Source organism: Cyclopterus lumpus, chromosome 19 (genome assembly GCF_009769545.1).
Source record: "Cyclopterus lumpus isolate fCycLum1 chromosome 19, fCycLum1.pri, whole genome shotgun sequence".
Lineage (NCBI taxonomy): Eukaryota > Metazoa > Chordata > Actinopteri > Perciformes > Cyclopteridae > Cyclopterus > Cyclopterus lumpus.
In genome coordinates, this window is record NC_046984.1 from 5810912 (window position 1) to 5828734 (window position 17823).

Below are 17823 nucleotides of genomic sequence, written 5' to 3' on the forward strand. Positions count from 1 at the left end.
TCCCTCTAATTTGTTCAAACATATAATTGAAATATAAGTAGAGTTTACATTCTCAGACCGTGCATTTTCACAACAAAAAAAGATTAAGACGTGGGACAATCTGAATTACTTAATTTCCCATCATCAAATATGCAGTTGACTGTAATGTTAAAGTCATTTATTATAAAGCTGATTGATGCCAGCCTGAGGCTTGATCTAACTATTTACTAAATCATTCATACATTATCATCCTAAAACGCATTTGTAAATGCATTTGCTTGTTTCAACTGAACACCAGTAACAACAGAAAGATGATCCTGTTGGAATCACTGCTGCTCTCATCGCTCAGTCTCCATCAAAGCGTGTTAGCATTATGAGTCTGTACTCTTAATTAACATGAGGATTATGAATGTATCTATGTGTGTATGTGTTTTCACATACTGTGTCAAAGTTTAATCCTCAAAGTTTGAGATTTTAGCCATCAGGAGAATGCTTTGAAGTTTTACCATTTTTCATTGAATACTAATGTATTTGTTTTGTGGTTTTTGTTTTAAGTTCTATGAGATGTTTCCTCACGTTTATACAGTGTGGAAATAAAATGATCTTACTTCATATTATTGATAATAAGGTATTCATATATTGTAAACTGAGGTGCGTTTTCTCCTTTATTTAGTATGTATAATAGTTTCACGAAAACTACAATACCCAGAGTGATCTGAGAAAGTTGTGGCCTTTCTCAGTTTGACAGAAAGAATTAGACCAATACCGAAAATTGGGCAACTTCCAAAATAAAACGTTAAAATGTATATCTCAAATTAAGAGTGGACAGAATTCAACCTCATAAGCTGGATATTTAATACTTATTTATGCATTATTTTTTATGACAAATCCGGTTCGCCCCCGTTAGTTTGGAAATATATATTGAATGTGTTACTTTGGATGAATACAGTGCATACTCATTTTTACAAAAGAAGGCTGACAAATCAGTTTGGTAAACATTTAAACAATTAAACCAGCTTAAATAACTGTAAATGTGATCAAACTGAACTACGTTATTTGTGACAGTATTTGTTCACTTGATACATCAAAAAGAGGCATCTTTTAAACAAATATTATATATTCTTTTAAGTTATATTAAATACATAGTTAACCGGGTCTAGTTCTTATTTTGAAAGTATATTTCGGATGTACTATGCCTCACTTCCGGTAGCTTCACGCGGCGAATCTTTGAGCGTGCGCCGTGTTGGGGGCGGAGCCTGCTCGGCTGGGACACGGAGAGGAAGAGCGGAGGCGACACGGACGGACGCCCTCGCTCGTCTTCATCGTCTAGCGGCTGTTTCCAAATGGCAACGACAGCGGACGACCAGCGGGAACCGGAGGACGTCGCCGCGTTGTCGACGCACCACGGCGGCCACCTCAACAGCAACGGCAACAACAACAATAACAACAACAACAACAAAGACAGCGAGGCGGGAGAGAGCGCGACGTCGGCCACCACCAGCACCACTGAAGCCGGCGGGACGGCGTCGCAGAGCATCGGTAACGGCTCGGTCATCAACCCCACCGGGGGGAACAACGGGAAGTGGGTCCGGCTGAACGTCGGCGGCACGGTGTTCCTCACGACGCGGCAGACCCTCCTCAAAGAGCAAACCTCGTTCCTCTACCGACTGTGCCAACAGCAGGACCTGCACTCGGACACGGTGAGTCCCGTCAGGACACTTTAACCCCGCGGTGAACGGTACTCACAACGATAAGGACTCTTAACGGTGTGTGAATGTGCCATTTAGTCTCGACATTGACCACTTTCTGCACCATTAACTTTGGTTATATTTAAAGTTTAATTACGATATGTGTTAGTTATTGCTGTTTGATGGTCCACATACATATCATTAAAGAAGAAAGGCTGGCACGTGCAGCCCAACCGTCAGCCTTTTCTATTTATTTATTTATTATTATTTTATATAATTCCTGCAGTGACTCGCGGTTGCTCCCAGTAGTCAAATGAGATTGCTGACAAATGCGTTGGTGTGTTTTTCCACCCCTATTACACCCAGGCGTATTTACAGGTCAACCCGTGGCTTCATAAACATAGTGTTATCCCTGCAGAGAATTGAAAGAGGGATTTTCTCTTTCTTGAAAAAAAAAGAATACATGTGCACGTTTTTGCACCAAGTAAAGCTAGTTTGGGCCTTGGTAACAGACAACGCTATCCCATAGAGACCGAATGGTAAACTGATAAGGCCACAGATCTCAGTAGGACTAACTGTATTACTGCTTATCTGTGCTCCATTCCCACAACATATTACTCCAACCCTGTTCTGCCACGGAAATGCAGGTCTGCGTCTGCGTCTCCATATATATATATATATATATATACTCTATAATGTGCAGTGTGTGAGTGCATGTGACGCGCGCGCACGTCTCAGCATCATTTTGTGGTGTGAATGTAGCTCGAGTCAGATGGATGAACACGTGCCTCCTCTTCTGCAGGAGCTGCACAGTCAATAGCTGTGCAGCTGGCATCTAATGTGTAGGAGAGAGGATGTATTATGTGTCTTCTAGTCACATGTGGACTGAACTGTAAGGACGGGCAAGACTCATGAATGATGCAGGTCTCTATCGTGCTGCGGCCTTTGATATGCATGTGTGTCTTTGTGTGACAGAGAGAGATGGTGGGGTAGGTCTTCCTTTGCAGCCAAGAGTCTACTGTAAGTTGTCATTTTTTTTGTTGCTGCCGGGTTAAAAGCTCTCATCCTGAAAATGTCAGCTGTCATAGCGACTCTAAGAAAATGAGCCAAAGGAGGGGATAACATGGATACAATGGCGATGCATGTAGTGTGATGCGGCGGGAGCAATATATGTGGATTGTGTTGGCCAATGTACCAGTTTGCCTTTTATGAGATACCAGAGATGGTAGAGAGCTCACAGAGGAGATACAAATAAGTCACATTTGAACAAACAATGGCAACAATTAGGTGTCTGAAATGTCACCATGAGCTCTGGGAACTTGTGACAAAATGTTTCAACAAATCATTGAGAAGTTCATTTTTGGAGGGATGGGTAACCAAAAGGATAGTTAATTGCAAATGTTCTTTTAAAAGCAATAAAACAACTCCAAATTGAATACCAGCAAGCCAACACATTATTGTAAACATGTATTATTACTGTAGAACAGTTCCACTCACTGGTTTCAGAGCATCATCCATAATGATCTAATACACCCAGAGATACTGAACCACTAACTGGTGGCTGGATATCTGACAGTTGAGACATTCATAACATCTCAAACATCACCGCCATGTGCTTTCAATGTTATCCGGTGGATGGTTTCTAAACGGCTGGAGGAATAACAACCACCAAAATTGGAGTTGGAACATTTTTAGTCGACAGCGGCGACGAGTGTTCCCCCGCTGCACCATCCGACTCTGTGGAAAGTAAATTCCCGTGTGACCTTCAGCCGCGACCTGACAGGGACTCCCTCTGCACTGCCCGAAGACACGCAGTCACAAGCCGACTCTCTCCCTGTCTCGCACAAACACCTAAATCTCTCTCCTCCACCGTCGTCCTGTCCTCTCCTCGTCCTCGCTCACGGCAGCTGACTCACAGTGAATGCGTACCGCAAATGTGTCCATTCTCATGTGTGCCTTTTTTATTATTTTTTTTATTTCTGCTCTCCATCACAAACTCTTGAATCACGGAGGGACTTAATTTGAGTTGATTCTTTTTCTTGCTCCAGCACATTGCTGTCACCTTAGAAACCGGAGCCGAGATGGAGGCCGAGCTGGAGGCCAAGATGATGGTCGAGGAGAGACGGAGAGGATTTTTGTCCGGCGTCAAACCAGGGGATGTTGTTTCCTCACTTTCCTCAATGTGGTCCATTCACCAAACATTTCCACCGGCCACTCGGCTCATTGTCGGCCACTTCTGAAATCTGAAAAACGCTTCAGAGTTGTAAACAATGAGTCAGTGGGAGAACCGTAATCCCGGATGACTTTGAACTTTGGAATTGCTTTTTAAAAAGAAGCTTTCTTCAAATGAAGAAAACCCATCTGCCATTACACCACTATACTATACCACTATACTATAAACACTACTCCTCTACAAATGACTACATAGATACACAATAATCGTGCATTTGTGGCAGATCAGTGCTATGTGGCGTCCCGTTGCCAAACTAGTCAATAGATATTGCACATGGTTTCCCTCAGCCTCCACTAAAATGATGTGAATATACTTTTTATGAAAAAAAACCTTAACCTGGGGGGGAAAGGAAAAGTGCCGGGTCAAGAGCTGGGCTTCTTACCACCTCTACTCAACATTTTCCTGAGGAAATCCTGTTTTTGCATCGTGCAATGTGGAACAATCATTTAAACACGCTTCAAAATCACCCAGCAGGGGAGATGATTGTATCCGCGCTAGAGTCCTCCTTTAATCCGCTGGCGTTAAAGTTTGCTCAGGGGCTCTGGTCTGCTTTTAAGCCCACAGACTGTCTGGCTGTGTGCGACTGTTTTAATGAGATTAACGGCACCTCGGATGCCCCGCCCCCCCCTGGAACAAAACTCAGGGCTACATGCCGTTAATGCGACCCCAGCCGGCTGCACGTCGTCCCACGCCAATTACATTGTGTGGCAGAGATTTAGTTTTGATGATGCTCGAGGATGTTCGTTGAACAGGTGCAACAGGGCGGCCAGTTGTGGACTATAACCTCATAATCCTATTACCACGGATTTGCAATCATTAATGCTTCATTCATATGAAATACCAGGGGGATCACAGAGGCGAGTTGTGATAGCCTGATGCTGTAACGGAGATGATCTGTAAAAGAAATGTTCGGATGTTTTTTCACTTAACATCTCTGCAGTGTCAGCATGAATTCCACAACATGGCTGGACTCGCTTTATCATTGTATCTGCGCAGTGAGATGTTTAATATCAGGCAGGGACAGGCAGTAATCATGAAAACAATGCTAGAGACAAGGTTTTTATTTGAATAAAGAGCTCTCAGTCTTGTGAACTTGTCTCCTCTCTACCTCCAGGAAACGTGAATAGGAATTCATTTATAAAGTTTGTGAGAATCCAAGGTGGAAAAAAAACATGAAGTATAAACACAGTCTTTTTGATTATTTTCTTCATGGCGTTGTTTTTTTATTTACTTAATAAATTCAATACATATGGAAGTAAAATAGGTTGCAGCTACCACTTTATATGGTTATAATAGCAGTTTCTATTTTGGCTCAGGCTTTCGCTCACCCCGAAATGAGCGGAAGGACAATCGAATGTGTTAATCAGTGTGGAGCTGCTGGGATGCCACCTACCTCAAAAAACTTCACCAGTCGCTGTTTCAGCAGACCATCTGTGGTGCCGGGGATGATAAATTAGGCTCATCCCTAATTAGAAATCAGGCATGTCAGAGTCTGGAGATCAGAATCATGGCCAAATGTGTGTGTGTGTGTGTTTCTTTTCTTCACAGTGTTTAGAAGTATTTAATTTCATCATCTACATCACCATGCATGTGTTAAAGTAACAACGGAAAGTCTGCAATGTAATGAGTCAAATTGGACCCACTGTGACCCACAAATCCCCAGATTTAAAGCAACCATGTGTTGAATCTTGACTTTCCCACCTATAAAAAAAAATATGTATCTTATATTTCTTTGATTGCCATAACTTTACAGTGTGTGTGTCAGACAATTCAATTCAGTTTATTTTGTATAGCCCAATATCACAAATTACAAATTTGCCTCAGAGAGCCAGGATCAGGAAAAACTCCCCAACGAGGGATTGATCAATGAGTATTGATTGAATCAGATTTATGGGCGGGCGTTATGTCAAATCAACCAGAAAATTGAACGACTGCCCTACTTCCTCTGACATCTGCCTCTTGAGTGGTACATTATTTCCAAATGTTCTACAGAAGTTACAAGTGGCATGACGCATAAGTGATGTCAAAGAATGCCACGACAAAGAGTGCAAAAAACCCTGGTTTTCAATCAATATGTTATTGTTTTCAGCCCAATTATCAACGCATGCTCAAGCAAGCAGCAGAATGCGGGCAGGCATGCACGTGTGTGTGTGTGCACGTGTTTTGAGAAGGGAGCGGGGCTTTGGTTTTGCTCTTGGTGGTCGACCCGTGGGATGTTGTGAAGTCTCACGTCTTGTAAACCAGCGCTCTGTAAACCAATAACTCGACAACTGAAAATATAATTTTGTGTGAAAGTGAAGTAACTGCGGCTGCGAGCGGGTCGTGTCGTAATGATTAACGGCGCTAGTTCTGTACGCGTGCGTGAGAGAGAGAGAGAAACCGTGCTCCGACACATTCGGGAAGCTTTCCCCCGGCGTTGTCATGCCCACGCTGTCAAGTCGAGTCACGTTGATGAGGCGTCGGTCCGTCCTCCGCTGCGGCTCCGCACCATTCGGGATGGCGTGTGCGTGCATCAGTCGCAACCTTTCCGCACTCTGTATCGCTGTGATCTTCGGTGTAGACACCAGCTGCCGATGCAAGCTGCCTCTCGGTCTTCATGGCCCGTCCCTCCACGCTGTCTGTGCCGATCCTCTCTTTGTGTGTCTCTGTCGCACACAAACACAGAACCCCCATGTGTCTCCCATCCTCCGTCTCCATGCCAGTGTCCCTGTATGCCTCTTTGTCTTGGCAGAGGCGCGTTGTTTCTGAAGGGAGGTTACACGTCGTAGTGTTTCTACACGCCTGTGCGCCTCCCCGCTGTTTTGACGTTCTGCAGGTCTCCACCTTGTCTTCTGTCACGCCTGTTCGACTTCTCCTCCACTCATCCGTCCCTCGTCCTACGGACTGCTTTACAGTCTGAAAACATTTAATTTGTGTATGTAGGTGCCGTCGCTCATTGCGGGAGCGGCTCATCACAATCTTCTGTCACGCTTTGCCAGCAAAGATTCTCCTCTTTTAAATTGGTTTGATAAAACACCATCTATCGTTCAGAAAGGTCTTCTTGCCGCTAGCAGAGCGTCCTCTTTTCTCCTGATTCTGTCTGACTGCGGCGGACTTCTTTTGGGATTACTTCCTCTTACCCGTCTCTTGGGATGATGGGTTAGAGCTCATCATAAAAGACAAAGAAGATGCTTTCCATGCGGGCAGAATCTGTAACGACTTGCTAGTTTCAAACAAGTGATTTATGGATTGTTTTTGCCAGTACAAAACCTTAGCAATGGGTACATTGGTCAGGAGGAAATATCAGTTGCTGTCCAATCAATAAAGCAGGAATTCACTGGCAACATAAGGTGTTAAACTTTCAGTATAAATGTGTTAGTAGTAGTCACGCATGTGAATGTTTACTATGCTAAAAAAATTACTTTATGAGGTCAATTAGGTATGAGACACGTGTATGTGTTTTTTTTTGGTGAAATGTAATTTAAAAGTGTAAGGTTCCGATGTGTCGACCATATTCCTCTTAAATGACCTCGGTCGTGTACCAGCAAGCCGACGTTGGCTAACACTGACGTTATAAGTACCTTGGGCTCCAGCTCCATAAGATGGGAGTGGAGGCAGGATTTATGGGGTGGGTGGCTCTGCAGGAGGGCATTGAAGGAGGAACACCTCGGTACCACCTCGAGGACAGCTGCACCAATGAGGAGGAAAGAAAAGAAAGCCGATGCAGTGACGCGTCCACCTCACACCTGCAGGCTGTTCAAAGTAGTGATTCTCTAAGTGTGGCCTGGGAAACGTTTTGAGATTCATGCATATAAACTACCATGATAAAATGTATTTATTTATTTTCGACACAAGGTTTCATAGTTCGACGCATAGTCATGATATTTTTAGATCTAAAATAGTTCATAGATCGCTTTCTAATCTAACAAATTTTATTTTATTTTAAACGGCGTAAGAACATAGATTTTATTTAGCCTATGTAACTACTTTAAAGGAATGTTTAGTATCATTCCAATACATTTCTCTTGTGCTGTTTTTGAAGACGATAGCAGTATAAAAAGAAGGTGTGTGTGTGTGTGTGTGTGTGTGTGTGTGTGTGTGTGTGTGTGTGTGTGTGTGTGTGTGTGTGTGTGTGTGTGTGTGTGTGTGTGTGTGTGTGTGTGTGTGTGTGTGTGTGTGTGTGTGTGTGTGTGTGTGTGTGTGTGTGTGTGTGTGTGTGTGTGTGTGTGTGTGTGTGTGTGTGTGTGTGTGTGTGTGTGTGTGTGTGTGTGTGTGTGTGTGTGACAAAACCCTCTGCACTGCATCTTGGGTGCGTACTGTGAACAGTCTGTACTGCGTACGCAAGATGAAAATAGCCAACCAGGATGTTGTTCTCCAGCCAGTGAACTTTTGGGTCTAAAATTACTACAACATATTACAAAAGCGGACCATTAATGGTTGGGTCCAAAAATAAAAGTAGCCACGTCCTATTTTTATACAGGACCACAAAGAACATTTTCCTGGGTACTGTAACAAGTTGAAACACATCCAGAGCTAAGAATAGAACAACATTAAACTGAATACTAGCCACAATCCCACACCACACTACAAGTTCAGGTCAAGAAGAACTCAGTGGTTCATGAGAAAAGAAGCACAAGAAAGGAGACTTTCTGCAGCTATGTAGAAGCATGAAAACGTGATCATGTTTTCATAGTGTCATCTCTCTGATTCCTCGTCTGTTACAGGATGACTCTGGAGCCTACGTGATTGACCGAGACCCCACCTACTTCGGTCCCATCCTCAACTACTTGCGGCATGGCAAACTGGTCTACAACAAAGAGCTGGCTGAAGAAGGTCTTTGATGTGCTTTGACTCATTTGGGTGCATGACTTGCCTTAATTTCTGGGCAGGTGAAAATAGGGAAAATGCCTGGAAAATACTTTGTGCCTCATGTGATGTCATTTCTCCCTGAGGGTCTCTTATCCCTTTTTTAGATTCCAGTTTAGTTAATGGGAAAATATACAATATATGTATATTGTCATACTGTTTCTTGTACCTGTGATGCAATTCTGCCCTGAAAACTATTAGATACAAATGATCCTGGCAATGCAAAACACATTAATGTTGCACAGCATTTAATATGACATCAGCAAAAAACAACTCCAAGCTTCCCAGGCTAAAACTAGTAGATAAATAGTTGAGATTCCACTTGTATATAATTGAACTTTAAATAGTCGATGAAGGGGATCCGACAGGGTCGTGGGGGTCGTTGTTTACGTTCCGCCTGCACACGGGAGCTGGACCATGTGTTCCTTTTGTTTAAAGGGGTCCTGGAGGAGGCTGAGTTTTACAACATCACCCCACTGATCAAACTGATCAAGGAGAGGATCGTGGAGAGGGACTCCAAAGCCACACAGGTAAACACAGTCCAAGTGTTTTTAGGATTGAGGAGTTTGGTGCTTCGCTCTGACCGGCCAAGCAGATGGCCTCAGATGCACGCCTCAGTCCTTCTTAATGAAACTGATACAGCGCATCGTGTGTGTAATGTTAAAGATGCAGTGTAATGCAAGAGTTATATCAATATTCTTAAACCATCAGGTTTTTTCCTCCCCATCTAGCAGTTATAATAAGGAGTCTACAACATATTTCAATACTTAATTGTCTGCATTTGAAACAAACAGACCCACACAAATACTGCACACACACACACACACACACACACACACCATTATGGTGGTGGTCTAAGTGAAATGTCAGTCATGCAGTCTTTGTTGGTGATTTCACCCTCCTGTGCTTCTCCAAAGAGAGCTGTGCTGTACATCAGGCTTCTTTTCTTTTCTCTGTATGGTTGCACTCACTCTTACATAATCCCACTGCCCTCTCAAACACACACACACACACACACACACACTTTCCCTGCGTTCTACTGTACTTTACTGGACTCCCTGCTAGGGTTTGCCTGGGTTTAAATATGGTGCCAAGATACGAACGTGCTTATTTCGTAGCTAGCTCACGACTACATTATTGTTTTTCTCTTCGATTGCTGTCCACCGCCTCCATGTCATGTCGCAACGGTTTGGTCGAGGCAGATGAATGTGTTTGCTGTCTTCCCAAACCCCCTCTTCCTCTCTTTCCCCAGCAGGTGCCCCCCAAGCATGTGTACCGAGTGTTGCAGTGCCAGGAGGAGGAGCTCACCCAGATGGTCTCCACAATGTCGGACGGCTGGAAGTTTGAGCAGGTCAGCGTGCGCGCCTGCAGAAAGCCCCGCACCGGACTGCTCTGGACTGTGGGTTGGACTCATGCTGCTGCTGACCCTTCAATCTTGACCCTTGGCCTGACCCCTTGGCCCCGACCTGAGCCCTGCTATCTGCACTCCCAAACTGAGTTCAGGACTCCCAGATTGCATTAGTTTGCATTGGCTAGATTGATTTATTTACCGTAGGTAGGACTTAGTCCATGTATATTGACTTTATTGCGTAATTAAAAACTTTAAAGATATTCCATTTCACTTCTACTTACATAAAGACATCATGTCACCGCAGGCACAGCACCCGATCTTTAGTATCTTTTACCTTCAACCTCTTACGAAGGGTTCAGAACACGAATGAGGCACATATCCTGCCGTGGTTCTGGAGTACTACCGGGTCATTGTCTTTGTTCAAGAGGTTTGTTTGCTGGTAGATTTACTGTTTATTTATCAGTCATAGACCACCAGATGTGTTCTTTAAGTCTGCTGTAGATTACCAGATTTAGACACTTAATAACACTGTGTTCACATTGTGAGCTACAGAAACAGACTAAATAGTCAGTTTGTGCTTCTGTATTCAACTTCTTCTGTTCTGATATCACCACCAGCAAGGGACTCAGGCCACTACATACATTTATTATGAGAAATTAGCTGTGATAAATCTCTCTTCTGTCTTCATTCCCTAAATTTGGACTTTCAGATATTTTATTTGTTACAATTTTACAATTCTTGTTTCTTTTTAGCTAAATTGATTTGAACTTTTCAAATATGCTGTTTTGTTGGTCGTCTAAATTGGTTGAACAAAACCAGCAATTTAAATATGTCCGCTCTGGGAAATTGATGTGTGGGTTTTATGACATTTCTATTATGAGTCTTCTATGAAAAGTAAAAAACCGGCACACAAATGTTTAAAACGTTGCAGACCAGCTCTTATATGGCGGTCTGTTAGAATAGAGCAAACCTCTGCTCACAGTGTGATCACACAGTAAAATATAGGCTCAGTTATATTGATCTTTTGAGTCACTACTGTCAGGAATAGGGGAAAGCCTGTCAGTATTAACTTTACCTTTTGAAGGCTGCAGTTCATTGACGCCCACTCCAACAGTGACTCAGACTTCAAACTCTGGTTGAGTGTTAATAGGTCAGCCATACCACAATGTAGCCTAAAGTCACATATAGACCCCCCCCCCCCCCCCCCCCCTCTCCCACAGCTTTGGCTCCGGTGCACAGCTATGATTTGCACACAATTCCCTGCAGAAGCTGACCCACAGTTGTTTGTACTGTTCCCACAAGTAGAAGATGCATGTTATTGAGTCCACTGCCAAGAGTGGAGCAGCAGGCTGTTTGCTCTTTCCCCCCCCACACCTCCCACCCCAGCACCACCACCAGCACCACCACCATGCATGAGCAAAAGAAGTCCTCCTTCTCTGTATAGTCTTGGATTCTCAGCTGTCTCTTACTTTCTGTCTTCTTGGTTTTTGTTTTCTCTGTGATCTGTGATTCTGGGCCCTGACTCTCTGTCTCTGTCTCTCTCTCCTCTGCACATCGGTCTGTGCCGGTGGCGGGCGTCTTCTTCTAGATGGTGAACATCGGCTCGTCGTACAGTTATGGAACAGAGGACCAGGCCGAGTTCCTGTGCGTAGTGTCCAAGGAGCTTCACAGTCCGGGATCTGCACTGGCTACGGAGCACAGCCACAAAACCAAGGTGAGTCTCTGTCACTTTCCTTCTCCTCCGAGACCCACGCACGCATGTTGAATGAAAGCGTCGGGGGAGGATCAGACGGCAAGGCTGTGTGTCCATGTGTGGCCCTGTCCACGTATTGTATGTGGTTGTTGTGTTGTTGTTAGGATGTGTGTGTGTGTGTGTGTGGGGGGGGGGGTGTCTCCTCTCAATGAGACTGCTGTGCTTTGATGCTGCGCTCAACACTGCAAGCTCAAAATGTCATTCACGAACACATTCACTCCATTATTCACATAGCTCTCTCTCTCTCTCTCTCTCTCTCTCTCTCTCTCATATATATATATATATATATATATAGATAAATATCAGCTTTTCTCTGTATTTACCGCTAAGCTTCTCACAATCCACTCACTGACACTCATCAGCGTGTTCATTTATTTGTCGTTTTCTGTCTTGTTTTTGTTTTTCCTTTTCTTTTGTGTTCTCCCCTCCGTCCTTCATGCTGAATCAAGCCGGCGGAGATGCAGGAGGAGGAAGCCAATGAGGAGGAGGAGGAGGAGGAGGAGGAGGGAGGGAGAGATACTACGCCAAATGAGTGGCTTAGAGAATGAGGGAGTCATATTTCATTGTTCCAAAGAGAGGCGGGAATGGGTGAGGAACTGCGCGATTGATGTGCTAGTGGGTAGACCTCCTAGATTTTAGTGTTTGTATACATGTGTGTGATGTCTACAGAGATCCGGGGTGTTTTATGGCGCCGCATTGAGTATGACCTCTAAGCTGTTCCTGTAGTAAACCCAGTGCTGGCTGAACATTAAATATGCCTCAAAGACAAATGCAGAGATACCTGAAGTTTTTCTTAGCTTTCATCTCGTTATTTAAATGGAACATCACTTCATGATGGCGGAGATGTTTGTCTCTTTTACAAGTCACCTCCTGGCCCATTGCTCTGATTTTGAGAAGCCAACACAGCCATTGTCTTTTTTCTGTCACTGTGCGACCACAAAGTTGGCAAGAAAAGTGGAAACTCTCATTTTGAAAGAGATTTTAGTTCATAGATGATGTACTAATTTATTCTACAGAAACATAGAATCATCGCTCTGCTCTACTGACGCTAAGTAACAGAAATCTCATCAATGTTTCCGTCACAACCCTCCAGTCCGGATGCTGTGCAGTAATGACTACCTGGCGAGTGGGGATTCAAATAGATTTGTAGCTGTATTTATCTGTATAATGCGTCAGATAACAAGTATTTAAGTTCATTATATGTGGTCCCTGTCAAATAAACTTGAAAATAAATAGTGAATGAAGGAATGACCAGCACCACCTCCCTGGTCAAGAAAGACCCACATGCTGTTTGTCGTGGTGACTTGCACCAGTTTGTGCATGTGTGTAAACACGGACATGCTTATTCTGGTCCAGGAGTGACCCGGCACAGCCTTCCTAGATATTGATTGGGCACTATGTCTCTATGGGCTCTCGTTACCAATGCTGTGGCATGAAATATCCCGACCTTCCAGTGCAGCAGTAGTGTCGGATGTCCTTCCCACTCTGTGTACACACTGGATGAACAGTCTCAATTTAGAGCCGCATACAGTCACACCCAGCACGTAATGGACACATATGCAGACATGTAAACCTCCAGAATCAAGTAAATGTTAAAGGGGCACACATTTTTAATAATAAGTAATAAGTGGTGAAGACATGGCTGTGTTTTTGTTGATGTTTCCAGCCATTATGCATGTTAGTAAAGCCATTTGCTCTCATTGTGTCACCATTTTCCTCATTGGCATCATCACAGCCAAACCACAGCATTAGATTGTATTAAATGTTAATAGATTAGAGTGCCATGGATCTACAACTCCCTAATCTCTGTTTTTCTCATATTCCACAGCTTTTCCAGATCCATGGGTCCCGAATGTAGAAATCCCAATAATTTAAAGTTTTGTATTTTTTTTCTCGGCTTACATGGTGTGTATGTGCGTCAATCGACAGTCATCCAAACAGATTTGTAGCATTATCAGTTCATTGACAAAATGCCTGTTAGAAGGATTACCAGATGGACCAAAAAGAAAGGAAATTAATCTCCCTGTCAGGCACAGCAATATCTTCAAAAATATTTTTCAGTGAAACTACTTTTATCAGTAGAATTAAACGTGTTGGTTTGGCCAACGTCACATTGCCAAGATCAGTAGTGGAGTTTAGTCAAATATAACCAAAGATCCAGATTAAAGCGGGCTGAACCAGACGATGACAGAAGAAAATTGACCTTGTCGTCGTTTCTGCGTCACCGCATTCTGATACATGACGCGTGTGGTGCATCTTTGGATTATCCCATTTCCTAATGTTACCACAATAACGTTGTTCCCACAGTCTGCTCATTTGTTTTGCACTTGAGGCAGACGCTTTGAGACAAAACAACCGCACGGGTTAGCGCTGACGGTTTGATCTCGTGGTACGAGATCAAACCGTCAGCTTAGACATTTCTTGGTTCAGTCGTGTCCGGATTGACAGATGGAAACGATGTAGCTGTGGACCGACAACCCTCACAGAGGTTTCCCTCCGCCTACAGACAGAAACAGTTGTCGTATCTTTCAAGCGGCAGTGATGTTGAAGAATGATGTTTGAAGGAATCTTCCGCGGACACTGTTCTTTCTTGTATGATAGAGTTTATTACAGGAATCACAGGTCATAACCAGCGACTAGTCAGCCCGGAGACTTCGCAGTCAATCGGAAGGTCTGCTGTCCAGTGCGAGGCAGCTGGTTTTATAGAGGCGATATTGTGACAAAAACACACCGTCCCCCAGGGACCTCTAATCTAAATACGTATGTTTCAGACCCAAGAACGAGCACCATACATCAAAACTTGAGATAACATAACGTCACGCAGAGGCCTCTAACCTAAATACATATTTTCCAGACACAAGAATGTGTACCATATAGCAAAACTGAAGATAACATACTGTCATGCAGAGGCCTCTAATCTAAACACACATGTTCCAGACACAAGAACGAGTACCGAGTACTAGGTACGGACCGATCCTCCAACAGGTCAACGGGCATTCTTTCGAGCTTCTAAGGAAGCTGAGAATATACCACACACGCTGACAAACACCTGCATCATGTCGTGCCGGTGCTTGCTCAGCAGCAGCGTCTCAGTTTTGTCGCCCTGGCTGAGATCCAGAGCCAGCATTGGACCCAGCTGACAGAGAGGTGTCAGAAAAGGCTGTAATGGAGGAGGGGGGTGGGGGTGGGGGTGGGGTGGGTATCCAAATGAGGACAAGAGGTTGAGACCGGAGAATGAGGTATTTCTCCGTGTGTCTTTCGCCGTCATCTCTGCCTGTGGAATAAGGAGCAGCCGATCTGCCGCAGTGCAGGTGTATGATTGAAAAGGGTTTTGAGAAGCAGTTGGATCACACATGACTTTTAACAGCCTCTATTGGCGACTTGTAGGAACTGCACCACGGATCAGAGTTGTATCCCCCCCCTGCACAAGTCTGGCACACAACCCCTGTTTATTTATTGCTGTTTGAAATTTAAAGAAATGAATTAATTCCTAAGTGTCAGTCAGAAAATACACCTGTCACCGGGTTTTGACGGCACAGTTACTATAAACCACTGGAGGTGTCGTCGTCGAATAACCGGGTGTTCAGTTTTTATCAGCAGGTAAAGAAACTCCAGATACGCATATAGCCTCAAACGCATCTACGATAGTCATGTCGTAGCTTATCAGAACACATTGTTGGACAGAGGCTACAGGAAGTGGGGCAAGAATTAGGGTTTCTTTGAAGCATTTCTTGGAGGCACAAGTAACTAAAATAATTGAGTTCATCTGCAGTGGTAGGAGCCCAAAAAAACCCACAAAAATAGAAACATTACAACACATCGATCCCAGTTGACATTCCAAATGTACGTAACAGCGGGCCGCTGCAGTCTTTAGGGGTGAATATAGCATTCGTTCAGGGTTGTTTTTGGCCACAGATTAAAACACACATGGCAGGATAATGTCATAGTTGGTTTTGGTCTTTTTATGGAATTCGTTGACTTTAGGAAAAATCTGAAATAAGACTTGTCCTTTAAAGTGTTTCATTAAAGCTGTCCTGCACTAACCCTAAAACAAATGAGCTGCAGTTCATTGGCTCTGCCCGCTGAGGTTAACCTCAAGCAGAGAGATTACTTCTGCCTCTGAAGATTTCCGCAGCTATAATGAGCGTCAGCAGTTTATGTCTGCCCCCCCCCCCCCCCCCTCTGTTTAGCTGCTGTGTAACACTGACTGCAACGTGCACACTCAGCTTACACAGACATTAAGCAAGTTTTCAACTTGAGACGAGAATTAAGATCATGGTTGGCGACTCTTTTGATAACATTTTGATAATTAAATCTGAAGAGAAAAAAACGGCCGCAAATACAACGTTGTGTGTTTTGAGTGTGCGTCCATAAGATGAAGTGTCTCGTCCATTTAAAGTGAAAACACGATGTCCCGGACTTGTAAGGCTCCTTGCAATAAATACCTTATTAGCTGGATGAGCAGAGTATAATAAATGTTAGAATAGTGATGTTACACATCAAGCTTATGATAATCATAACCGTGATACTAGCAGGAGGGAGAAGACTGTTTGTTTATTGTTTTGTCACCTCAGCTTTTCCTTTTGGCTCTTATTAACACGGGTCATCCGGTGCCTTGAGTTTGAGCAGCAACACTGACACGTCAACAGACCGGCACATTTAAATGATCATAGGTGTTATTGCGTGCATTTTTAAAACTATTTTTTTAAACCGCTGTTTTAATATTTTAGTCGACGAATGAGTAGTTTGCTGTGCAAGGTTTTGGTGTTTGTGTACATTTCTTCCGTGTTTTTTTGTTTTTGTTTAGAGGATAACATTTTTCATAAAGTGTTCCAGTGGAGACAAAGAAAGTGCACGAGGTGACGCTGTTCTCATGCAGAAGGCTCAAGTTGTTTTGTATAAAAAGTTATGCCTTTTTTTTTTTTTTACATTTTTTAGTACGTTCAGTTGTCTAATTTATTTTCGCCATTTATTTTTTTATGTTACACGGTAAAAAATAATTTTCTCTTTGACATTTTTTAAATGCGTGTGTGTGGGGGAGGGGGAGGGGGGTCTTTGGGTGACTTTTTTTTCTACTCACTTTTCATGTTTGACTCACTTGATTTTCAACGGCATATAAAATTATATTCATCAGGTTTAGTAAACATGCTAGTTTTGAGTTGTCCTCTCAAATGAAAATGTGTTACCATTACGCCAGTTTTATAAACAACCGTTTGCATGTCCAGTTGTTTGCAGGGTCCACATTTCATTTTCTTATTTGCACACTATGTGTCGAGTTGTTTCTGCTGTACAATAGTGTGTTTTCACTTTGCATTTGATGTGTAAAAGTCTACTTAGCAGTCTTCTTTCATTATGCTGTGCAAAAAAACAAACGTCTTTCAGGCAGCTGTGGATAGAAAACTATTTTAATCTGATGCTGGAGTTCTTTTTCTTCTTCTGCTGTTCATAGAGCCCCAGTGTCTGTATACATGAAACAATGTGACACATGCATTGTAACGCCTCAGATGAACCTGAACGGGCTTCATGAAACGCTGTGTTTTGATTTAATTGAATGTGTTTTTTTTTTTTTTTTTCCACCTGAAATTTTCAACGATGTGAAAGGTGATTTTCTTATTTTTATTTAATGTAAATGAATGTCACCATTCTCAACCAAAATAAATCTTTGTCCTTTGGTTTAAAATACAGGTTTTAAAAAAATCTTGTGTTTTTTTCGAGGCAGACATAACCATGACGACACGTCAGACACCTGGAATATCAAAGCTGGTTGTACAGTCAACCATTACAGCCGGTGCAGTAAATCACCTCACGTTAATCATTAAGGTTGAAATGTTCCAGAGATGCAACCGTGGTCCAAAGTCTGCAGTCATGTTACTTGATTATGAACTACAGATGTATATAAAGTAACCAGTAAAAAGAATATTAACTAGATGAATTAGGAATTTCACACAAATACAATTAATATTAAAATGTTAAA

The 17823-nt window shown here is 43.1% G+C and overlaps 1 protein-coding gene across 5 annotated transcripts; it reads left to right on the plus strand.

Moving 5' to 3' along the window:
• Window positions 1-1214: 1214 nt before the first annotated feature.
• Window positions 1215-15028, plus strand: kctd17 (potassium channel tetramerization domain containing 17). 5 transcript variants are annotated; one of them, XR_004611606.1, is made up of 7 exons: window positions 1240-1679; window positions 8604-8712; window positions 9184-9275; window positions 9998-10144; window positions 11685-11810; window positions 12299-12464; window positions 13678-15028. XR_004611606.1 is itself a non-coding variant. In XM_034558319.1 (7 exons), the coding sequence occupies exons 1-6, from the start codon at window positions 1323-1325 to the stop codon at window positions 12395-12397; spliced, it is 930 nt and encodes a 309-aa protein (XP_034414210.1). In that variant the 5' UTR covers window positions 1240-1322; the 3' UTR covers window positions 12398-12437; window positions 13678-15028. The 5 variants fall into 5 exon arrangements, 4 of the variants coding, with proteins under 4 accessions (XP_034414211.1, XP_034414210.1, XP_034414212.1 ...); XM_034558319.1 differs by having other exon boundaries at window positions 12299-12437; XM_034558321.1 differs by having other exon boundaries at window positions 9998-10096; window positions 12299-12437.
• Window positions 15029-17823: the final 2795 nt, after the last annotated feature.

Excerpts from the sequence above, each read along its gene's own strand:
- kctd17 (XM_034558320.1), top strand. The coding sequence starts at position 1,323 with ATGGCAACGACAGCGGACGACCAGCGGGAACCGGAGGACGTCGCCGCG. Across the intron at positions 1,680-8,603 it reads AGGACCTGCACTCGGACACG|GATGACTCTGGAGCCTACGT; the intron begins GTGAGTCCCGTC and ends CGTCTGTTACAG. Across the intron at positions 10,145-11,684 it reads GCACCGGACTGCTCTGGACT|ATGGTGAACATCGGCTCGTC; the intron begins GTGGGTTGGACT and ends GTCTTCTTCTAG.